This window comes from Carettochelys insculpta, chromosome 19 (assembly GCF_033958435.1).
Source record: "Carettochelys insculpta isolate YL-2023 chromosome 19, ASM3395843v1, whole genome shotgun sequence".
Taxonomy (NCBI): domain Eukaryota; kingdom Metazoa; phylum Chordata; order Testudines; family Carettochelyidae; genus Carettochelys; species Carettochelys insculpta.
In genome coordinates, this window is record NC_134155.1 from 2,536,103 (window position 1) to 2,559,453 (window position 23,351).

Here is a 23,351-nt window from a genome sequence, read left to right on the forward strand (position 1 = left end):
GGGCAGACAGGGACGGGGCTGGGGGATGGACAGGTACCAGGGCGGGGGCAGGTGAAGGGGCGCAGACAGGAACGGGGATGGGGGACGGACAGGTACCGAGGTGGGGGCAGGCGAAGGGGCGCAGACAGGGACGGGGCTGGGGGATGGACAGGTACCAGGGCGGGGGCAGGCGAAGGGGCGCAGACAGGGACGGGGATGGGGGACGGACAGGTACTGAGGTGGGGGCAGGCGAAGGGGCGCAGACAGGGACGGGGATGGGGGACGGACAGGTACCGAGGTGGGGGCAGGCGAAGGGGCGCAGACAGGGACAGGGATGGGGGACGGACAGGTACCAGGGCGGGGGCAGGCGAAGGGGGGCAGACAGGGACGGGGATGGGTGTGGGGGACGGACAGGTACCAGGGCGGGGGCAGGCGAAGGGGGGCAGACAGGGACGGGGATGGGTGTGGGGGACGGACAGGTACCGAGGTGGGGGCAGGCGAAGGGGCGCAGACAGGGACGGGGATGGGGGATGGACAGGTACCAGGGCGGGGGTGGGGGAAGGGGGGCAGACAGGGGACAGGCGATGGGGATTTGTTTCACAATGGGTCCTATGACCTGAGCTGATTTGAGATGTGGAATTGTCTTTGGAAGAATCTCCCATCCAGCTCTGACCCCCCGGCTGGGCTGGGCTGGGCTCTGGGACACCCTTACATGTGTTTTAGAGGGGAATGTCGCAGAGTGGGGGTCAGCAGGCCCTGCACTCAGGACCCAGAAGCCGGCAGTATGGGCCATCCTGGGCAGACAGCAAGGGGTCCACTAGCTGGGCTGGGTGTCTCGTTCCTCCCTCTCCAGCCAGATGCTACTGCCTTATTCAGCTGCCCGGGCCCCTCCTCCTGCCTCTGCCTGGTTCCCGGGGAAGACAGGTGGCACCTGGCGGTTCAGGTTAGAAGGGCAGGGGTGAGAAATCGCACCGGAGCTCCGCTCCGCACTGGGCACTGGCGCTGTGCTAGGGAACCAGGCAGCCCCTCGGGTTACCGCAGGCCAGCAGGGAACACACACAACCTAAGCAGAGGAATAAAACCCTCACCCCCCCAACTCCTCCCGTCACTCACAGGAGGGCAGCAAAGCCTGTGTGCTGGAGCCTGCTGCTAGCCCTGCGGTCTCTGGCAGAGGGTCGCTGGCTGTGCCCAGGCCCCCTGCATGCATGGCCTGGCAGGACACCTGCACGTCTCCTTCTGGGGGAGGTTTTCGGGGGCTGAAAGCTGCTAGGTTGAGAGTGGCGAGAAAAGCGCCTTTGCCCGCCCTGCTCGTGCCCCAGCCCAGCCTGTGCCCAGTGCGGGGAATGCTGTGACCTCCAGCTGGCATACGGGCAGAGGGGTGGTGGGTCCCACTGGCTCACTTGTTTCCTGGGTCTGTCTGGGGGGACCTGAGTGCGACAGATGCAGACGTCTGCTGCCTGCCAGGGTCAGGCCATGGGGACTGAATGCTGTTTCTTGTAGCACGGCCCTTGTCCACGCGCAGCTGTCGGTCCACCATCCCCCTTGTGCATGGCCAGGGAGCGCTGATGGGAGCTTGGGCACTGCCCGGCTGGGGGAGCCAGCCCCCTAGGGCTGAGAGGGTTGTAATCCCCTCCCTAGACCTTCCGCGAGCAGAACCTGGCTCGGGGTGAGCTGGGGCGCAGCAGACTGGGTTTGGGGGGGCCAAGCTGGGAAGGGGGGAGCTGCGGCAGAGGCTGGGTTCGGGGACCCAGGCTGGGGAGTGGGGAGCTGCAGCAGAGGCTGGGTTCGGGGACCCAGGCTGGGAAGAGGGGAGCTGCGGCAGAGGCTGGGTTCGGGGACCCAGGCTGGGGAGGGGGGAGCTGCGGCAGAGGCTGGGTTCGGGGACCCAGGCTGGGGAGGGGGGAGCTGCGGCAGAGGCTGGGTTCGGGGACCCAGGCTGGGAAGAGGGGAGCTGCGGCAGAGGCTGGGTTCGGGGACCCAGGCAGGGGAGGGGGGAGCTGCGGCAGAGGCTGGGTTCGGGGACCCAGGCTGGGGAGGGGGGAGCTGCGGCAGAGGCTGGGTTCGGGGACCCAGGCTGGGAAGAGGGGAGCTGCGGCAGAGGCTGGGTTCGGGGGGCCAGGCTGGGGAGGGGGGAGCTGCGGCAGAGGCTGGGTTGGGGGACCCAGGCTGGGGAGGGGGGAGCTGCGGCAGAGGCTGGGTTCGGGGGGCCAAGCTGGGGAGGGGGGAGCTGCGGCAGAGGCTGGGTTCGGGGGGCCAGGCTGGGGAGGGGGGAGCTGCGGCAGAGGCTGGGTTCGGGGACCCAGGCTGGGGAGGGGGGAGCTGCGGCAGAGGCTGGGTTCGGGGGGTCAGGCTGGGGAGGGGGGAGCTGCGGCAGAGGCTGGGTTCGGGGGGACCCAGGCTGGGGAGGGGGGAGCTGCGGCAGAGGCTGGGTTCGGGGGGCCAGGCAGGGGAGGGGGGAGCTGCGGCAGAGGCTGGGTTCGGGGGGCCAGGCAGGGGAGGGGGGAGCTGCGGCAGAGGCTGGGTTCGGGGGGCCAGGCAGGGGAGGGGGGAGCTGCGGCAGAGACTGGGTTCGGGGACCCAGGCAGGGGAGGGGGGAGCTGCGGCAGAGGCTGGGTTCGGGGGGCCAGGCAGGGGAGGGGGGAGCTGCGGCAGAGGCTGGGTTCGGGGACCCAGGCAGGGGAGGGGGGAGCTGCGGCAGAGGCTGGGTTCGGGGGGCCAGGCTGGGGAGGGGGGAGCTGCGGCAGAGGCTGGGTTCGGGGACCCAGGCAGGGGAGCGGGGAGCTGCCAGTTGCTGAACCCTTCTGGCTAACAAGCTGGTTTGTCTCTGTGGTTCGCATGTGCTGCCCAGGGCCTGGAGTGGCTGCCGCTGACCCTCAGTTGCCTCCTGGACTGTGGCGCATGGGCACCTCCTGCGAGCTCTGCCAACATGTTCAACTTGAAGAAGAAAGACAAGGACGGCTCCAGGAAGGAGAAGAAGGAGAAGGAGAAGAAGGAACGGATGTCGGCAGCCGAGCTCCGCAGCCTGGAGGAGATGAGCCTGCGCAGGGGCTTCTTCAACCTCAACCGCAACTCCAAGAGAGAGTCCAAGTCCCGGCTGGAGATCTCCCACCCCATCCCCATCAAGGTGGCCAGCGGCTCGGACCTGCACCTCACGGACATCGACTCCGACAGCAACCGGGGCAGCGTGATCCTGGACTCAGGCCACCTGAGCGCCGCCAGCTCCAGCGATGACCTCAAGGTGGATGACGCCAACTTCAAGGGCTCGGTCCTGCAGAGGGCGGCCAAGTTTGGCTCCCTGGCCAAGCAGAACTCCCAGATGATGGTCAAGAGGTTCTCCTTCTCCCAGAGGAGCCGGGACGAGAGCGCCTCAGAGACCTCCACGCCCTCCGAGCACTCTGCCGCCCCCTCCCCGCAGGTGGAGGTGCGCGTGCTGGAGGTGCAGCTCAGCAAGCAGGGAGCCCCTGGGGGCCATGGGAGGGCGCCCTCCTCTTCGGTGCTGCGAGCCAGGGTGCCGGAGGTGGTCAGCAAGCAGTTTCCTGCTGACCTGAGGCTGCCCACAGTGGTGCCGCCCCAGCCCCCCGTGCCCCGGGATCTGGAGCTGCAGCGGCGTGCCACCGGCGACTTTGGCTTTTCTCTGCGCCGCACCACCATGCTGGACCGGGCCCCCGATGGGCAGGTGTACAGACGGGTGGTGCATTTCGCAGAGCCTGGGGCTGGCACCAAGGACCTCGCTCTGGGGCTGGTGCCAGGGGACCGGCTGGTAGAAATCAACGGCCGGAACGTGGAGAACAAATCTCGAGACGAGATCGTGGAGAGGATCCGACAGTCCGGGGAGACAGTGCGGCTGAGAGTGCAGCCCATCCTGGAGCTGAGTGAGCTGAGCCGCTGCTGGCTGCGTGGCGGCGAGGGGCAGCGCAGGGCAGCCTGCGACGTGAGTAGCCACCACCACTGTTCCCCTTTGCATGTCTGGCTCTTTGGTTTGCGTGGCGCGCCCCAGGGCTGGGCGCAGCTGTCTCTGCTCGCCCGGCAGCTCGGCTGGCTGGGGTGGTGCACGTGGGAGCCGGGGGGCAGTGCCCAAGCTCCCCCACATGAAGGCCTACACGTCAGGAGGTAGCCTTAGGGTGCAACACCCCCTCCACTCCCCAAGCAGCTCCTTGTGCCTGCACTCAAAGTGTGACCTGGACTCCCCCGGTGCCGACGCAGCCCGTGCAGTGAGCTGCCCCCTTTGCTGAAAGTGGGTGGTGGGGAAGCGTGGGGCAGGACTGGTAGCCAGGCGCTCTGTGGTGACGCGTGGTCCCATAGCTCAGCCGCACAACGTGCTGGTCACTGTCCGCGTGGTCAGAGGCTCCCTCACTTGGGCTGTTCTTTGTCCCCAGAGCTCGGTCAGACCCAGTCTCAGTGGGCACCCCTGTGTCTCTTCGAGGCCGGGGCTGGGCAGAGTCCTTGCCTGTGGTGTGACGGTGTCAGAGGGGGAGCAGAGCTGCCCCTGGCTGGAGCTGTTCGCTCTCACTGTGGGCCGAGCTGGGTTTCGCTCCTGGTGTTGGCTGGGTTCTGCCCAGCTCCACGAGGGTCAGCAGCCCAGCCCAGCCCTCTCCTATGCTGATTGCTAAGTCACCTTCCACAGTGCCTGGCAGTGGTCAGCTAACGGGGGGACTTGAGAGCCTTTACAGAAAATACCCGTCCCTTCCCTGGGCCCTCGCGCGGAGCCAGCAGCCCTTTCTCGTGGGCAAGCAGCACGCCCCCGGCTTGGGAAGCGGGCTCCTGGGGAGCAGTGCATTTCCCTGAGAGCGCTGCCTGGCTCGCTCGCCCCTCTGCGGCAGGAGATGGCATGGGGAGCCCTGCGTGTGTTGCTTCGAGTCCCCCCAGTAGGGGGGTGGGTTGCTGTGCTCCCAGGGAGCTCAGTTAAAGCGAAAGCACTGCTCAGTGCCGTTCGTTCCGGTGGCTCAGGTGGTGCAGACGCTGGTGGCTGCCAGCTCGTGTCGGGAGTGCAAGGGGTGGCCGGCTGAGAGGCTGTCAGAACGTGCCAGCGTGCGAAGGGTCGCTGTGGCCCTGGCAGGCTGTGCTGTGCAGCTGGCCGGCTGAGGGTGACCCGAGCTGAGAGCCTTCTGGGTAATTAGCCCTGGAAAACCGGATAAGCTATTTAAAGGGACCCGAGCCAGTGGCTGGTGTGAAGCTCCATAAAAATCAATCAGGCAAACCCGGCCTTGTCCTGTTTGCTGGGCAGCACCAGCAGGGTTCTGGGTTGGGGTTTAACCCTTCCCCTCCCAGTCGGTTCCTCAGGCATTGCTGGGCCATGGCCTGAGAGCCGTGCGCGTAACTGACATGAGCAGAGCGATGCTGGTGGCTTTTCTTTGCCCCTCTCGGGGAGGACAAAACCAGTGGCGCCCCGTGGAAACCTAGGGGAGGCTTTACGGGCCGGGGGCTGCAGCAGCCCAGGAGGGCGCGAGCGGCGCAGGGTGCATCAGGGCTGCTCTTGCTGAGCAGAGTCCCTGCCTGGTGCTGCCTTCCAGGGTCTGGCGTGGCTGTGACTGGATGAGCAGTGGAGTGAAATGAGGCCAGGGCGCAGGCAGGTGCTGGGCTGGAGGAGATGTGCAGCGAACCGCCGCACGCCTGCTGCAGAGGACGGGCGTGTGGCGGGGTAGAGGTTTCGGCGTGTCGGGCGCCTGGCTCCAGCTCTGTGTTCTGCAGCTGTGGGCCGCACATGCCTGTGGTGGCTTGGGGTCCAGATGCATCTCCTGTGGGCTCTGTGGGGTGACGTCTCTGCATAAAGTGCAGCCCCAGAGGGGGATGAGCTGTGTGGCTCCCCGCCAGAGGCACCCCGTAGGATGCCCGGCAAAAGGGGAGCTCCCCTTAGCTGCGCGGAGGCCCCAGGAGGCACATCCCAGAGGGGAGTGATTGAAGCAGCGCCCTGTGGGTGCAGCGAGACCCATGTGTTTTGTCTGGGAGGCACAGGTGCCGATAGCACTGGAGCAGCTTGCTGGCCCGCATCGATCTCGCTAGCACCCTGGCCACCCGGCTGCTCTCTGAATTGGCTGGATTGTTTTACGTTTGGGCACAGCCCCCCAGGCAAGGACCCAGGGGAGCTCAGCTGGCCTGGGACTCAGAGACGCGCCTGCATTTTACTGCCAGATGCCAGTCCAGGAATGCCCTTTAGGTGTGGCAGGAGGAACAGACTGGCCCGGTGTGGGGCTCCCACCGGAGGGATGCAGCCCGCGGTAGCGCAGGGTTGGCTGCTGAGCGACCTGCCAGATGTTCACGTGCAGAAAGGAGCAGCAAGCCCTAAGGAAGCACGTGGCACGATAGAACCAGCAAAACCTCCCAAGCCTCCTTCGGGGCGAGTGCGTGCAGGGATGCAGAAGCCAAGCGGCTTTGCCTGGTGCCTGTGGGAGTGGGGACGAAAGGCCGCCAGTCTCTGGGCCACTCCTGCGCTTCTCGGCCCCGAGCCTCCCCAGGTTAGTCTTGTCCTGCGGCTTGTCAGGCCCCGTTGGGGGCTGTGGGCTGCAGGAGGCCAGCTGTGCCCTGTCAGAATCCCCTCTGGGGGCTCTGTTGTGAAAATCGTCTGCATCACAAGGAACAGCCAAGGGCCTCCTGCGGCCTTTGCACCGATGTTCTGAGCAGGAGGGTGGCTGGGGGCTTCGGCTTCCCAGGTGCAATACTTGGAGGGTTTCTAGGCCAAGCTGAGAGAATCACCCCAGGCCAAATGGCTTAAAACCTGCCACCTGCAGCCCAGGCTAGAGGCCCCTTCTCAGGGAGGTGAACCAAGCCAGCCACAAACATATCTCTGCTGCCCCTCTGGCCGGCCAGAAGCTGCACGGGGAAACCCACAGATCCTCCAGCTGCCCCTAGTGCCCAAACCAGCAGCCCTGCTCCTTGGGAGGGGTATGAAAGCCTGTTGCACCAAAGCCCCACACATTCCTCCAGCCCCCAAGGGAGCAGCACACCCCCAGGTCAGTGTATACTTAGATCTCACCCATGGAGGTTAGGTCCATACAAGACTACTAGCCAGGGGTAGGAATGGTGTCCCTGGCCTCTGTTTGTCAGAGGCCGGAGACAAATCGCTTGATCATTGTCTTGGGTTCACCCCCCTCTGGGGCACCTGGGACTGGCCACTGTTGGCAGACAGGTTGCTGGGCTGGATGGACCGTTGGTCTGACCCAGTAATGGCCATTCTTAGGTTTAAACCAGCACTGTGAGCCAAGCCGTCAGAATCTACCATCTAAGGGTTTGTTAAGGAAGAAAGAAAAGGGTGAGAGAGCAAACGTGCTAAGGCGGTACATTACCTACGTCAATTACGGCTGTTGATGCGGGGTCCAGCTGGTGGTGTGTGCTGCTTTCTTGAGAGTCTCTGAAAGTGCACCCCTGAGGGATGGGCCCCCAGTCTGCTCAGGCTTAGGTTATGATGGCTGAAGAACGGAGTAGTCGCTGCCAGGGACATGTCTTCACAGACGCGCCTGTGGATGGAAAACCCTTTCTTCTTCACACACTCAACGGAGGAACGCCCAAGCAGGTGGCCCTTTATGTCTTTCTGCCATTGGCCGCACCCCAGATGACAAGCCCAAATTGCTGAGATGTGTGTCGCCGGAGTCTTTGTTTTAGTCCATCATCCTGGCTGGGAGGAGCCCACGCTCCCCGTCGTGATCCATAGCTCCGAGGCATTTCCAGTACAGAAGTAGTCAGTCTCGGTAACGTTACGTACAAAGGGGGCCTACACCAGTAGCACGGCAGATTCGGTGAATTACCAGCTTTCAGTAGCCACGTCACGTGGCACAAGGCTTCGCACAAGCGTAGTACAGTGCTCCCAGAAACGGTTTTCATTATTGTAAAAATCCGGTAACATCCCACCAGGTCCATAGCAGGCTACAGTACGGAGAAGGCTCTCCTCAGGGTCTGTGTGTAGGGGGTGATGTTGTGAGACGTGGGTGGTGACTTCAGTGCAAGGTGGCAGCTTACAGCAGCGAGGGGCTAGCAAGTCCTGGTGGCTCTCCTTCAGCTCCACGGCCCGTAAGATTGCCGTGACCAACCCGGTCTCCTGGGTCAGGGTAATTTCGCTCGCTGGCTGGACTTCGCAGGGCGTGCGGGTTGAACGGTAGCAGTGCTCCAGCTGGAAGCGGGAGCATGTGCTGCGTGTCGCTTCATTAATAGCGGTAGGAAAAGAGCTGTGCGGACAGACACCGGCAGAGTTGTAGGCCACACGCAGTGCCGCCATCAGCCTCAGGTTCCCCCGGTGGCCTATAGGCTGCCCTGGGCGGACCCCCCGGGCTGTGACCTGGTGGGAAGGCTGCAGGGATGCACTTGTTGTGATTGATTCCACAGGGTTTGTCAGTGCCTGCCTGCCTGGAGGCGTTAGGCTGTGCAGAGCCCGGGTGGGTGCCCTTGTAGTGGTTGTGGCGATGCAGCTTGCAGCCGTTAAGCCAGGTGTTGGTCAGAACATCCAGCCACAGCATCACATCAGCTCAGCTAAACGTGTTCAAATCCCCCGGGGGTGAGTGGGACGGGAGTGAGCGGCGTCAGGGGCCTTGGAAGAGATGGCTGCAGGTGCACTCGGAGAGCGTGTGCAGCCCGTTGGCCCGTTGCTTTGGTCGGCTGTGCCTGGCAATCAGCGTAGCTCTGTGTTATTTTGGAGCAGGGGGGTGGCTGACATGGGAGCAGAGAGGTGGCGCATGAAGGCAGCACCCGTTCCTTGGCCCTGCGGGGCATTGCAGAGGTTGGTGCATTAAGCTACGGTGTATGTCGCCTGCCTGAGGGGCTGATTTAGGGAGCCAGGCTCAGCCCAAGGGCTCACGTCTCCCCAGGCCCCAGAGCAGGGCCAGCCGCGGAGCGCAGAGGGGAGGGTTCCACCCTGCGTGGCTCCGAGCGTGAGTCTCCTGGCCTGCGCTTGCCGGGTGTGCTGTGCGCACTGGGGTGTCTGGCAGCTGTGTGCAATGCCGGGTCAGCCCGCGGAGGCAGCCTGGGCACTCTGCTTTGGGCTGAATTGGGCACTAGAGCCTCGAGCGCTGCTGAAGCAGGCGGTGGGGGGAGCCTGTAGCATGTTCCCCAGTGGCTTGCGAAGGCTCCATGCTTGAGTCCAGCTTCCCTCCTCGCTGCTCCCAGGCCACTTGTGCGTGTAGGCTGCAGGAAAGTACCTCTGGCTGCGAGCGTCTCGCCCCCTCCGTGGCTCTGCGTCGCCAGCAGGGAGCTGGTGGAGAGTCGCGGGGGCGCAGGTTTAATTGCGAGAGAGGCACGGTCAGGGTGGCCTGCTGCCACCTGGGGTCCGTGCTGGCAGCGCTTGGCTGGCAGCCTCTCCATTGGGGAGTGCAGGGGAGCTTTGCTCTCTGAGGCCGGAGCGATCCCTGCCTGGCTGTGCGCTGACTCGGCAGGCACGACGCCAGCTGCTCCGTACCCCACTCTCCCGGGGCGGAGCTGAGCTGGAGCCATGCCATGGCCATGATTTCCACGGGACCCCGGAGCCTGCAGCAGCTCAGGGAGTGGCGAGGGGATGAGGCTGGACTGGTTGGGTCTGATGCCCAGGCCACCAGGTCGTTCCCCGGAGCCAAGCCATAGTCGCGGCTCTGGCTGTGGCTCCTTGTCCTTGTGGGAGGTGCTGGGGTGGGGCGCCGGTGGCAGAGGCTGTCACTGCCTCTGTTGACTCTTCTTCCCACTTCCTTTGCCTTCAGCTCCAGGCCCCGGGCGCAGCCTGCTGAAGATGGGCAGGGATCTGGGGCTGGCGAGTGAAACTGGCCAGCGGTGAAGCCTGGTCAGGTGCTGGTGTCTGCAGCAGCGCCATTGCCTTTCCCGTGGCTGCCTGGGGAAGGCAGGCGGTGGAAGCCCTGCAGACCTCTCTCCCCTGGTCCGTCAGGTGCCCGCCGAGGGCATCTCCCTGCAGCGTTGGGTAGTCCCACCGTGGCAGTGGTCTGCTCGGGTCAGGTGTGTGTGCTGCCCACCCGACCCCTGCCTGCAGCCTGTCCAACAGGAACAGAGCTAAAACCCGGGCCAGCGTTACCCTTCCAGGGTGGGAAGGCCCTCAAAGAGCCCTCCTGGCGTGGCAGGCCTGGCCTTTGGGCCACCTCTTTGCTTCTGCGTTTGCAGGGTTGAAACGATTCTTCCCCCTTCTTCAGACCACGTGTGTCTGTTCCGCGCTTTTCTTGACGATCCGTTAGCTCGGCAGCGCTTGTGCGCGGTGCTCACCGGCGTGGCTGCAGAGTAAAGCGGCGGCGGGAGCGGCCTGCCAAGAGCACGGCCCTTCCGGCTCCCTGGCGTGCTGGTGAGCCGGGGGAGGACAAGGCCCTGTTGTCTCCAGAGGATGTGGGAGGAGTGGGTAGGCAGCCCAGGGGATAAGGGGGATGCAGGAGAGTTTCACCGTGTCTCGGTTGTCACAGCTGAGCCGTCTCTTGGCAGAGCTCTGAGACGTGTGTGGTGGGCTGGAGAGCTGCATCAGAGCGAATGGTTTCTCCACACCTACCTGTGGTCTGAGGTCTGTGACAACAGGGTGAGGCTCTCGGGCGTGAGCTGCAGGCTTGTGGGGAGGGAGCAGACAGGAGGTGGTGTGTGTGGAGACCTTGCAGCCCTTAGCTGTTCCAGCGCGTCGCCCCCGGGCGCCCAGTGCTTCCCAGTGGGGGGTGCTCTTCTGGTTTGCAGGTGGGGAGATGGAGGGACGGGCGCAGAGCCAGTCCGTGGCAAAGCTGGGAGCAGAGCCTGGGGTCCTGGTGCTACTGACTCGTGCTGCCTCTTTGAGGTGCCTGTGTCTCCGGTGCTTTCCTTCAGCCCTGGAGCTGCTGGGGAGGTGTGTGCAGCGCTCCGCTCTGCTGGTCGGGCAGTGACCCTGGAGGAGAGCTGCCGGCCACCTGTCTCCGGAGTCCCGTCTCTTCCTGTCTGGGCACACCTTTCCTGCGGCCAGTGCGGGAGGGCTGGGCTCGCAGGCAGGCCTGCCTGAACCCCCAGGCTGCGGGTTTGCTCTCAGGCTCTTTGTGCTTCGGCATTGCGGTTGCACGGGTACCGTTTCGGGGCTGCTGGCTGCTGTCTCCCGGCTTGGAGTGATGCTGCCGCAGGACAGGGAGCTAACGCAGGGGTAAAAAAGGTGGAGGTTTGAGCAGCTCAGCTCCTTGGGCCGTAAATGGCAGGCAGAGCTGCAGTCAGCTGCTGCACTTACCGAACATCTGGCCAGTGAATGTAAACCTGAGCCCCGGGAAACCTCCTCGAGCTGCCAAGGAACTAGGTGAGCGCAGGTGTACGGACCAGAGGGGTCACTGGTAACACTCGTAACCTTGAACCAAACCCCCTGCCCGTTGGCTTAACGCGGCTCGGAAACGTCACCGTGCAGAAGACAAGTGCAGCTTTAACCCTGAACCCAGCACCAGGGCTTTCCTTGCTGCGTTCCGCGCTCCGCTGTTGTCGTAGGTTAGCAGGTCTGCTCTGCATCTGTGTGTGTCTGCTGCTGCTGCCGCCCGGTTGTGTGCTCGTGGTTCCCAATTAGGTGTGTGGCTGACGGATCAGTTTAAACAGTGAGGAGCCCTGTGGCACCTTAAAGACTAGCAGGTTTGTTTGGGCCGGAGCTTTTGTGGGCAGAGGCCTCTGTGGGACCCCTCTGACAGCCGTCGGTTTGGAACGCTGAGGGTTTTCATAACTGCTGTTCAAGGGGAAGGCGTCGTAGGGGTGAGGTTTTCATTCCCTCTGTAGCTTGGGGTGTGTCCCCACCTCTGGGGAGGGAGGAAGCCCTTGGTTAGTGCAGGCGAGCTGGTCAATGGTTGCTGGAACGCAGCGTTGCTTTGGACTGGCTCTGTTGGTTGGGTGTGAGCTGGGATCCCTTCCCGCCTGCTGAGAGCAGAGCCAGGAACCCCTTCCTGGTGCCCCAAATGCTCCGGCCTGGATCGTGTGGGCTCTTCGGCTGAGGAGGTGGCAGAAGTGACCGTTCCCTACAGCAGAGCTCCCGGGACGGGTCCCCCGGCCCCTGTGTGCTTGCCCCCACCCTTGCCCCAGCCCCTCTCTGCGGGGAGCTCGCAGCGCTGCGGGGCACGTGTAGCCCAGGGTGGGTGACGCTGTGCTCTGGCCGCCGGCCCTTGGCCGGTTCCTGCCTGCCACGTTAGTCCTGCTGACTGCTGCAGACCAGCCTTGGCGTTAGCGGGCTGAGCTGGGAACGTCCCGGCCCCGTGTGAGCGCGGGGAGAGATTCTGGCTTCCCTCCTTAGGGCTGCTTGGCTCTGGAAAGGAGCGGTCTCCTGGGCCCGGCGGAGCAGCCCTTTTCGGAGCGGGGCAAGCCCAGGACAGTCTGCATGGGCTGCCCTGGTGGGTTTCCCTAAGTACGCTGGTGTTGGGCAGGGGCTGGGGGGAGTGGCTGGTGAGGGAGGGTGGAGCTGTTGGGGAGGAAGAGGAGGTGGAACTGCTTGGTGGTGTGGTACTGGGTCTGGGGATGCTGGGAAGAGGGATCTGGGTTTGGGCGGGTGGGAGGAGATGCTGGGGGGCGGAACTGGATGGGAGCAGACCCACGCGTGGCAGGAGCTGTCAGGGCCAGGCTGGGAGCAGGTGGAGCTGTCAGAGCGGATGAGGCCAGTGGAGCGTCATGGAGAGTGGGCGCCCCAGGCCCTGCCCCTAGCCGCAGGAGGGCTCCGGGGCGACAGGGACACAGCACAGGACCCACAAGCCGTTCTCGTGCTCTTACGAAGCCGTGGAGTGGAGGGGGCCCTGAGGGAGCCAGCAGCAGGCATGTGGGGGCTAGGCTGAGTGCAGCGCCCCTTCCTTCCTCAGGCAGCTGGCGAGAGCAGGCGTCGTGCGCAGGCTGCTGTCTGGTCACGCCGCGGTCTGTGCCAGCAGCCGAGAGGGGCTGTGTGTGCGTGGGGAGCGGGTCCCCCCACAGTGCGCTCCTGGGGCTGTCAGAGCACTTCCGCAGAGCAAGCCCGGCGCTGCTGAGCTGCCATCCCCAGTAGGGCCCCCCCCGGCGTGCAGCCCGAGCCTTGCGGGGGCGATGTGAAGGGCAGGGCTTCGCTCTGGGTACCAGAGACTCGCTGGGTCAGAGGCTGGCTGGCCCAGTGCTTAGTGCTGGCCCCAGAGTCCTGGTTCAGTCCCCTGCCCCGGGTGACCTTGGCAAGTCTCTGCCTGGGGCTCCGTTCCCGCCAGCGGGGACTAGTGCCCGTACCCACAGGTGCTCTGCTCGGCAGCGGTGGCCACAGGGGCCCAGTCAGACTAGACAGGCGCGTGAGCTGGGGTTAATGGCGGACGTTCCCTAGGGGGTGTGAGACAGCTGAGTTCGGTGCTGCTGCAGGAAGAGCTGAGCCCTTTGCTGTCTGCCTGCTGCGCTCTGCTTGAGCAGCGCCCAGGCCTGCGGCTCCCACCCTCCCTGTGCTCAGCCAGCGCCTCACACGCCAGGCGGGAAGGAGGTGGCTGGCTCTGGCCTCTGCCGGGCTGCGCTGGGGAGCTCCTGGCGACGCTCGCCAGGCAGACCTGCTTGTATAAGAGCGCCTTTCCCCCCGGGTGTGGAGGGCTTCCTGGGCCAATGCTGGGGCTGTGACGCGGCTCTGCAGCCCAGCAAACCAGCGCAGAGCTGGACTCCCAAAGCAGGATGGGGCACGCTGGCGGCAGGGAGTGGGGTGGAAGCTGGGTTACCCGCGTCTCCTACCCAGGAGCCCTGCTGCAGAGAAGCTGGCGTCTCCCCGGCCTCAGCCAGGCGCTCGCGGCTGGGGCGAGGGAGTGCTGCCTGAGGCTGGCTCTTGGGCGCTGGGTGGGTGGGGAGCGCTCAGCCCTGCTTGCTGTGCACGCCCTCCTGGGGCATGGGCGGCTCTGGGACCCTCTGGGCAGACCTGCTGCAGGGGCCCTGCAAAGCCGCATGGAACGTTTCTGGTCTTAATTTAAATGAAAACGGCTCGTTTTTTTGAAACAGGAAATTATAGACATATTTTGGCCCTTGCTTTAGAAACCTCCCTGTTTGCACTGGGGGCCAGGGCTCCCTGGAAGCTGAGTGCTGGGGCGGCCGCCCAGGAGAGAGTCAAATGCTGCCCAGCTCACCAGCCGAGCGCCCGCAGCTGGCAGCGGGTGGTTCTCCTGGCCCAGCACAGAACACGGTGTATTCCGCCCGGGCATGGGCAAACTCAGAGGGAGCCCCAGCTGTGGTCTCCCGGCCCCGGAAGGGAGCAGGCTGGCGGGATGGACGGGCCGTGACAGTCGGGCCTTGGCGAATGACAACCACGACTCGTCTGAGCAGGGACTCGGTCCCTAGCCTGCCTCTGGCCGCCCAGCAGTGCCAGTCAGCTCTGGGCGCTCCGTCGGAGTGCGGGGCTGGGCCGGGCCGGCAGGATGGCGCTGAGGAGGAGAGGGCAGCTGGGCTGGGTGCTCTTGGCCGTCCCGCGCTCTGCAAGGCTCGGAGGAGGAATGAGAGGAATGTGCTGTTGCAGCAGAAATCTGGGCTGTGAGCAGCCAGGGCCCGAGGGAGAGGCGGAGCGAGGGGCATTCCCGAGTGCAGACCCAGCAGTGTGTGTGCAGGGGTCAGTCCCTGGGCAGCCCCGTTTCTCCGGGGCTAACCCACCAGGGCTGGCTGGGCCGTGCCGTGCCGTGCTGTGCCATTGGCCGCCCTGGGAGGAGAGAACAGCCCCCTTGGGGCACAGCCGGGCACTGGCCTGCCCTGACAGGCTGCGCTTCTGCACTGACCGTGGGCGGCTGAGGCGTTCTGGGGCTCTGCCCTCAGGCTAAGGCTGGCAGGCGTCCCACCTCCCCACAGCAGTGAGGATCGCTCCCACGCCGCAGGCGCTCTGCCCCTCCGTCCTTCCGGGCGCGCTCAGCTCCCCGGCTCACTGCTTCTCGTCTCCGTGCTCCTGGGGATGGGGAGGGCGTGTGGGCTGCTGGCGGGATGCCCTGCCCTGCCCTTGGAGCGAGGGCGCTGGTGCAGCGGTAACTTTGCCGTGGGAGGTGCTTGGTCCCGCCAGGGCCCCGTGTGCTTTGTTGCCAGCGGACTCGAGCCCTGCGGGTGGAGCAGTTCCTCCAGGGCCCCGTACGGCGAGCTGCACTGGGGTGCTGGGGCCACTCTGCAAGGCCTGGGGGCTGCCCCTGCTCACAAAGAACTGTGGCTGGGCTCGTCTGTCCGCTGCTGGCGTGCTGCGAAGGAGAGTCCTCATGCCCACACGCGGCGGGCGGCCTGCGTGGCACAAGCTGAGACCCACCCACCCACACAGAGGGCTCCGTGCCAGCTGCCTGAGGCCGAGCTGAAGCTCTGGGGGGTGGCTGGGGATTGGCGGAGCTCTGCGCTGGAAGGCAGCATGCGTCTGAAGCTGGGCAGGGAGAGCTGGGGAGCCAGAGAGCTGTTGTCAGCACCATTGGCCTCCAGGCTAATCCTCTGGAAAAACAGCCTGTCCCGGCAGCTGCCATCCGGCAAGCTTCCTGCTTCCTGCCTGCCTGGCCACAGGCCCCTGCAGCCAGCCGTGGGGTTCAGTGTGGCAGAGACCCCTGGCAAGAGAGCTGCCCCTCCTGGCGTGGGCTGGGCAGCCTGCTCTGTGAGCTGTTCTGGTCGCTGCGGGGGAGAACCCTGCCATGTGGGTGGCTCCCTGGTGACAGCACCCAGGGAGCTGTGCACACACGCATGTCCCTGGGTGTGCCCAAGCTCGGCCCGCACCAGCGTCTGCTGTGCAGCTGGGACCGGCACAGTGGCCAGCGCAGCCTCCCTCTGTTGGCACCTCCTGGCTGCGGGCGCCGTGCCCATTCCTGAGCCGTGCGTCGCTTTCTGGTGCTGCCCCAGGCTCGGTGGCTGTAGGACTAGGACAGGGCACTTGGCACCTGTGTCCCGCAGGCGGGGACATCGGTGTGTTCAGGTGCCTTGGCCAAAGGCTGGCTAGAGCTCCCCAGAAGGCACCAAGTGGCCCTGAGCTTCCTGCTGATAACCCCGTGTGCAGGGCAGGGCTGGGAACTTCCGCACTGCTCCAGAGTCGCCCACCCATGTCCTGCCTGCCTCCCGCCTGGGGCCTGTGCTAGATGGGAGACACCTTCCTGGTGAGGGTCTGGTGCAGGAGTAGGGAGCCCTTCCCGCTCTGGCAGGCCTGTGGAGCACTGTGCAGCTGTGGTGAAGTGGGGCATGTCAGGGCTTTATTGTGTGGGTTTGGTTGCCTGTGTTCCCTGCTGTCCTGTAGTAACGCCGTGTGCGCCTCGGTTTCCCTAGGCCCAGCCTCAGTGCGTAGCGGTGAGAAAGTTTTGTGTGGTGACTTCTCACCCCTAGACCAGGCCCTCCCTGCTCTTTGTAACCTCGACAACCAGGTGCCCCCTTCCTTCGCTGGGACAGGACACAGGCGGGAGGAGGGGCCTGGCTGGTGTGAATGGGAGCTGGGCTGGGAGTGGGGCAGTCTGGGCTGGCTGGAGAGGGAGCAAGGGGAGCAGGGACCATCCCCAGGGTGAATGGTGCTGACGGCTGCTGGTCCCTGTGCTGACCCGTCTGCTCTGCGCTGTGTCCCTGTTGCCTGATAACCTCCTGTTCTCCCTGCTGGGTGAGTCGCCTCTGCCTGCGGGTGTGGCAGGGTCCAGTGACTCCCCCCCGACTCTGAGACAGCATCTGGGGCCAGTTGCTGTTGCCCTCCGCCTAGCCAGAGCTGCCCTTTGCTGGGCCCGTGGAGGGGAAGAGGCCGGGGGGATGCCTGTGGGCAGCAGCCCAGGTTTGAGTGTTGGCCTGTAGCCTGGGGCCAGGTTGAGGGAAGAACCCTCCTCCCTCGCCAGCTGGGGGCAAACTGCCCCACTGAGCTGGGACCGGGCACAGGGGGCTCCTGGAGGCTTTGGCAAAGCCTCCTGTAACATCCCAGCCAGTGGCTGAGGCCGGGTTTCAGGGTGGTTGCCCTGGGGGTGTCTGTGGTTACCCGTCGTCTGTTGGGGTTTCTGCCCACAGGCAGCCAGACAGCTGCAGAGAGGGTCCTGAACCATCAGGCGAATGTGCCATGCCTGGAGTTCAGGCCGCAGGCCTAGGAGTGCTTTGGTGTCCCTGGATCCTGCCCAGGACATGTCAGTGTCCCCTGGTGAGCTGGGGTGTGCCCAGGGCTGCACGCTGCTGGCCTGGACACAGGTCCAACCGGTGCCAGCTTCTCCTACCACCTGGCATGTGAATGGAGCTAGTTCCTTCCCTGGGAAACAGCTGTATCGCGCAGCCCCTGCTGCAGCTGGCCTGCGAGCTCTCCGGCTGCGGCATCCCCGATGCTGTGCCAGGCTGGCAGGGTTCCTTCGGCTCCACAGAGCGCTGGGGCACGCTGCGTGTTTGGGCCGGGCCATGACTCTCACCCTCTGGAGGCCCTTCTCTGGGGCTCCGGGCAGCCTGGGATTGAAAGCAGAGAGACCTGCCTTGGGGTTCTCCAGCCAGCCTCCACCAAGCCTCACCCTACTGGCAGTGCTCTTGCCTGGAGGTTTGGGAAGGGGAGGGCAGATGGTCCCCTCTGGTGTGCGCAGGGAGATGGGCCCTGGGGCTGACCCTGGCTGCAGGCTGGGAGCCGTGCACCTAGGCAGACGTCCCCTCCCTGGGTGTCTGATTTTTAGGGCAGATACTGAACGTGTGCCAAAGGCGAGCGGGTGCCCCGGTGGGTAGCACCTCGGCCTGGCTGGCTGGAGGGCGGCGGGCGCCTGCAGTGTGTGCAAGTGGGGGCTTCGCTCAGCCCAGGGTGAAGGCCGGTGGTCTCTGCAGCAAGGGTCCGGCCAGGCTCCCTAGAGCAGGCTGGGCTGTTTGACGTTCTGGTAGCCCAGCCCCACCCTGCCTGGGTCCCATGGCACACGCCAGCTCTTCGCCTCTGCCACTCGTGTGCCCTGGTTTGTCCTGCCCACCCCACCACCTGACAAACGCTAGAGCCTGGGGGAGGAAACCCCCAGATCTCATTCATCTTCCCAGGGCCGTGTGCCCGTCTGTTGCCATGGACACGGGTGTACCTTCACTCCGGAGCTTAGCTGTGTCCCTGGCTGGCATGGCTGGCAGCGAGCCACGAGGAGGGCTGGGATTGCTGGGCCTGGCTCTGGGCTGCCGTGCATGGAGGGGGAGCCCCGGGGGCTGAGGGCCCTTCCCCCTGAGGCCTGGAGGGCTTGCTGCTGGGGGGGCTGTGGTGCGCCGTTCCCTGCTTGTCTGCTCTGGGTGGGGCCCCGTGTATCCCTGGGGTTCTGCAGCACGGCCCGGGCTGCTGTCCCTTCTGCTGTTGTGAAGCCCAGGGGCTCAGTGACAAAGCAACGCCACGCCCCTCCGGCTCCATGCAAGACCAGCTAGTGCCGTGGGACGTGCCCGTGTGTCTGCCTCAGCCCCCCAGTGTGATGCTGGACCTCTGCCTGTCACCCTGAGGTCTGGGCCAGGGGCGCCGGCTGCCTGTGGGCACCCTGCTGTCTCGCTGCTCCGCAGACCAGCTGCTGAACCTGCAGGATCTGGGACTGGCCTAGCAGCACGAGGCTGCCAGTAACTCGTGGGTTGTACTTCCAGCTCCCAGCCTCTCCAGGTTGGGGTCTCCCAGCCTCGGGGGTGGTGGGCTGGGGACTTCAGGTCCCTCCTTGACACGACACAGGAGCCCTGTCACCATGCTCGGGGCTCTGCAAAGGCAGCCCCCCTCAAAGGTGCTGTGTTCTGGGGCTGCACCCGCAAAGACAGGGTAGGGCGGCAGGACTAGCACGGGGGTGCTGGAGTACTGGCGCCCCTAAAGGAGACGAGCTCTCTCTGCATCGTTCCTGATGGCCTCCTGGCTGCTGTAGTGAGAGCACACAGCTGTGACACGCGCTGGGCCCCTGCCCTGCGTCCCGGGGTCTGCTGGCCCACAAGGCATGCGGTACTGCCCTGCCCAGAGCCAGCGGCAGCACCCCACTGCGCCTCTGAGCCCAGGGTGAAGGAGGATCTCGGCTCTGGCTGAACCTGCGGAGTAGCGGGCAGCAAGGGCTGCGCCTGCGGGGGGGCACCCAGTGGGGAAAGGGCCTTGGCTGTGACAAGTGGGAGCGTGAGGATTTCAGCCCCTGGTTGGCTTGTACGTGTTTCCTACTGCCCTGTAGTAAGCCTGGCGGCTGCCTCGGTTTCCCTAGCACAGCGTCAGTGCCCAGTTGGAGATGGCTCTGTGGCCTTTGTAACCCAGGCAGCCAGCTGGCACCGTTTGATGTGGGAAACAGGACAAAGGCAGGAGGAGGGGCCTGGTAATTGGGATTTGAACTGGGTGGTTGAATGGGGCAGTCTGGAGAGGGAGGAAGGGGACCAGGGCCCGGCTCCCCAGCGTGCCTTGTACTGACGGCTGCTGGTCCCTGTGCTGACCCGTCTGTACTGCGCTGTGTCCCTGTCGCCCCATGTGATGGAGTGGGGGGAGTGCATGTGTGAGTCAGGCTGGATGTCTGAGGCAAGCAGCAGCTCCCAGTGGCTAAGGATGACCCTGGGGCTACAACTGGCAGGTAACACCTCTGCCTGAACAAAGAGCAGGGAGGAGCTGAGCTGGGTTTTGAATTGGGGGTGGCAGTTAGAGGCTAGGAAAAGGGAGAGCTGGAAGGCAGCCAGCCTGAGGAGGGGGAAGCTACACCCCAGAGGGGCACCCCTCGGGGTCTTCTCCCCAGGACAGGTTGGAAGGACTGTCTCTGGCTGCTATGCTGTCGCTTCTGTGAGAAACTGGGCATCTGTTGCCTAATAAACCTGCTGTTGTACCTGCTGAGTGAGAGTCTCTCCTGCCAGCGGATGGGGTGCAGTGCAGGGGGACCCCTGAACCCCATCACACCCCATAACCCTCCTGTTCTCCCTGCCGCCCCATAACCCTCCTGTTCTCCCTGCTGGGTGAGTCGCCTCTGCCTGCCGAGCAGGGCCTGGGGACCACCCCCCACCTGTGACATGGGTCGTTGCGGCAGAGCGCCAGGAGCTTAGCTTGCATTTGTGCATCAGCTCCAGGACTCGGCTGCACACCTTGCCCCCTGGCTGCCCGAGGGAAGTGCTCCAGATGCTCCCCCCCAGGATCGGGGTCTCCTTCCCCGCCCTGCCAGCGTGGGCCTGGTGCAGCTGGAGGCTGGGCAGCGAAGGGTGCCCCCCGTGGGAGCGGAGGCTGGCGCCACCTGCTGGGCACAGTGGGTTGTGACGGCGAAGGCAGACTTCGAACCCCGGATCGGCCCTCGTGCTTTGCTGGCTGTGCTCACGGGGTTCCCCCCTTGGCTGGGTGCGTCGGCCGTGAGCCTGATCTCTCCCTTGGCATGTCCTGAACAGCATGGCTGTCTCCCTGCAGGCACTGGGGGCTGTCTGGCCGCCTGCTGGTGCCTGCTGGCGAGGGGCGGGAGCTGTGGCGGCAGGGCTTCATGGAACAGGGCGCTCCCGGCCCCGAGCAGAGCAGAGACGCCCTGGACGCAGCCCGCCTGCCTGCCCCATTTCACGGGGCCCGTGAGGTCAGGTTCCCACCCTGTGCCACATGTGAGCCCCTTGTACCAGCGCAGGCCAGGAGTTGGGCTTGAGGGGAGGCTCTGGGGTGGTCTTTACTGCTGGATCCCTCCAGGGTTAGGCTGGAGTAGGCCTGGGCAGCTGCAGCCCCTGTGAGCTGGCTGGGTCTGGATGCCTGGCTTGTGGGTACCCCGGTGAACCAGGCCTCTTGAGCCCCAGGACAGGCTGTGACTCTGTAGAGCAATGGCCTGGGGGTGACGGACCCCGGCCTTGTGTGCTGGGCTGTCTTCCTAAGCGCCTTGCCCTGCTGGGGAGGTGGCTGGGCGAGGCCGTTGGAGGACATGCGGGTTCAATCTGGGGCCGTTGCTGGCCAAGCTGCTGCTGTGGGAAGGGCTGCTTGGAGCAGCCTGGCTGACAGAGCCAGGGTTACCCCCCACCTGGGTTGCTGGCTGCCCTGCCCTTGTTGCATGCCAACCTCATGCTGCCCCTGCTCTCCCCCGTGCCTGCAGCCGTCTGGGGAGCTTGCCTGCACTTCTGACGCTCCCCTGGCCCTCTTTCCTGCCTGCCCCCAGAGGGGCTGTCTGCGCTCTGGGTACACCTCCCCACCCCAGCTGCTGTTCGAGCCGGGCACCTCCCTTGGTTGCTGGCAGAGGAACTGTAGTTACTTTTTCCTTGTGGTGCGGGATGAGGTGGGGGTGCGCAACTTTTGTTCCCCTGGTCCGTTGCGTGTGTTTCCTACTGCCCTGTAGGAACCCCAGGGGGTGCCTCAGTTTCCCTAGGCCCAGCATCTGTGCACAGTGGGGAGGGGAGCTGCCATGTGATGACTTCTCACAGGTGCAGAATGGGCCTCCTTTGCCATTTCTAACTCAGGCAACCAGGTGACAGAGGCAGTAGGAGGGGCCTGGCTGGTGTGAATGGGAGCTGGGCTGGGAGTGGGGCAGTCTGGGCTGGCTGGAGAGGGAGGGAGGGGACCAGGGCCTGGCTCGGGGACCCCTCTGGGCCCCTCTCCCCAGGGTGGATGGTGCTGACGGCTGCTAGTCCCTGTGCTGACCCGTCTGTTCTGCGCTGTGTCCCTGTCCCCTGATAACCTCCTGTTCTCCCTGTTGGGTGCGAGTCACCTCTGCCTGTGGGTGGGGCAGGGCCTGGGGACCCCTTCCTCAGTGACAGAGCGTCCTCCCCGGCCCAGGACGGGTGCCACAAGCCCAGCCTACGAAGACCAGCGGTGCTGAACCCCCCGCCTCCCCCGAGCTGCGGGAGTCTTGGCCCCGGGGCGCTCTGGCGAGATTACTTCTCCCGTGCACGTCCCTGGCACATTAGCGCGTCTCCCAAGGCTCCCTGCCCACAGGGCCAGCATGGTGCGCTCCAGGCCTGTGCCCTGCAGCTGGCAGGGTGGCGGGCGAGGTGCTCCCTGTGGAGGAGGGTTTCCTTCCGCAGAGCAGCTCTAGCAGCCAGGCTGCCAGACGCCCACATCACTTCCTCTCCCGGCCGTGCAGCGCTTCCCCTGTGTGCATGCAAAGGCCAGGCCAGGCCCAGGCGAGTGGGGAAGGGGGGCGGGGGCCTTGCATTCCTGGGCTATTTTTAGGGTGGCTGTATCAGCCCAGCTGTCCCTGCCCCTTTGGCTGCAGCGCCGGGGGAGCTGACACTTGGCTTACCTAGCGCGTGACGCTCACTCTGCTGCGGACGCCCTGCCCGGCTGCCTGCTCGCCACTCTGCCCCGGTGCTCTCGGGGCCCAGCCCCACCTCCCTGGTAAGGTAGATGGCTCCCCAGGTAAGGGCCCCTTCCCCTCCGTGGGAGGGCCCAGAGCTGGCCCACAGCTCCCGGGGGGGCCCGGTGGGGGCCAGCAGCCACCCTTGGTAGACCGGCCTATTTTTCGATGCCTCCCAGGCGGAGTAGAGACCTGCTGCCGGGTCGCTCGTTGGGCCGGCCGTGGTGCAGGCGAAGGGGCTCTGTGGGAGCCCTTGGCTCCATCTGCAGCCTGCAGGCGAGGGGTGAGCTCCCGCTTGGCCCCTGCATAGGGACTGGAGGAGCTGGGGAGAGCCCCAGGGCTCGCTTATGCTGGTGAACCCCCAGAGAACCCTGCCGGGGAGTTCGAGCACCAGCACAGGGCAAACCCCTGGTGCTGGGAGGGCTCAGGGCTGGGCTCTGGAGCACTTTCCAGTGGCAGTGCAGTGCCCCAGATCTCTGGGGGAGGCTTCTGTCTGCTCTCACGGGGCCTGCTCCCGCCTGGAGCACTGGGGCAGCCGGGGGGATTCCTGCTTCCAGGCCCTGCCCTGGAGATGCTGCTGGCTGGCAGAGCCCTGCCCAAGGCCCTCTGTGTGGGGCTGCTCCGGAGTAGCTCTGGGCAGCAGTGCTAACTCCCTGCCTGTGCCCAGCCGGCTGGTGGGAATTGCTGCTGGCCAGCCCCGGTTCAGCCCGCAGCCCACTGGTGTCACCATGGCCAGCAGCGGCTCCGCAGCCCGGCTCCCCCATCCCTGCTGGCTGGGCTGGGCTGAGCAGCGGGAGTGGGAGACCGGGCTGGGCTCTGGGGAGGGGCTCCCTCTGGCATGGGGCTGGGCTGTCACGGGGGACATCTGTCGGAGCTGGGGCGGGAAACCAGGCAGAGGCTCCAAGTTGGTGTCAGAGTCCTGACAAGTGTGACGGGTTCGGGTCCCTGGCAGGGGAGGGAGGCAGCGGCTCACTCCCCACCCTGCCCTAGCCGTCAGCCAGGCCCTGTGCAGGGAGCTGGGCTGTCCCAGGCCACCCGCCGCCCTGCCAGCAGCCCCGGTTGCACCGTCAGCCTCTGGGAATAAGTGGTGAGTGCGGCCGGGGGGCAGCTGGAGGGCGGAGCGCCTGCTAGCACGAGGTCGCTCCCCGCTGGTTTGCTAGCACGGCTGGCTGGGGCATCTCACGGCTCGTCACCAGCCCAGAGCAGCAGTGACCCCGGGCTGAGGTCCGCTCTGCCTCAGCATTTCTGGCTCCAGGCCTGCGGAGAGGGCGCAGGACAGCCAGGTGTGGGCTCGGGCCCAGGTCCATTGCTTAGTCATTGGGGAGCCACCGTGGGCTGCTTGGTGTGTGCTTCGAGACCTGTGTGTGGTGTGGTGCCTGGCGC

General features: G+C 65.4%; 1 protein-coding gene across 14 annotated transcripts in view; it reads left to right on the top strand.

Annotated features, from left to right (window-relative positions):
* MYO18A (myosin XVIIIA) overlaps positions 1–23,351 on the top strand; it is a 106,482-nt gene that overhangs the window by 12,756 nt on the left and 70,375 nt on the right. For 11 of the 14 annotated variants that reach the window (XM_075013408.1, XM_075013409.1, XM_075013410.1 and 8 more), the window contains exon 2: positions 2,828–3,910. In XM_075013408.1, the coding sequence (XP_074869509.1) occupies positions 2,906–3,910 (1,005 nt within the window). In that variant the 5' untranslated portion in view covers positions 2,828–2,905. Of the gene's footprint in view, positions 1–2,827; positions 3,911–21,926; positions 22,010–23,351 lie in introns of those variants that run through there. The other 3 variants (XM_075013406.1, XM_075013412.1, XM_075013407.1) reach the window with 2 other exon arrangements.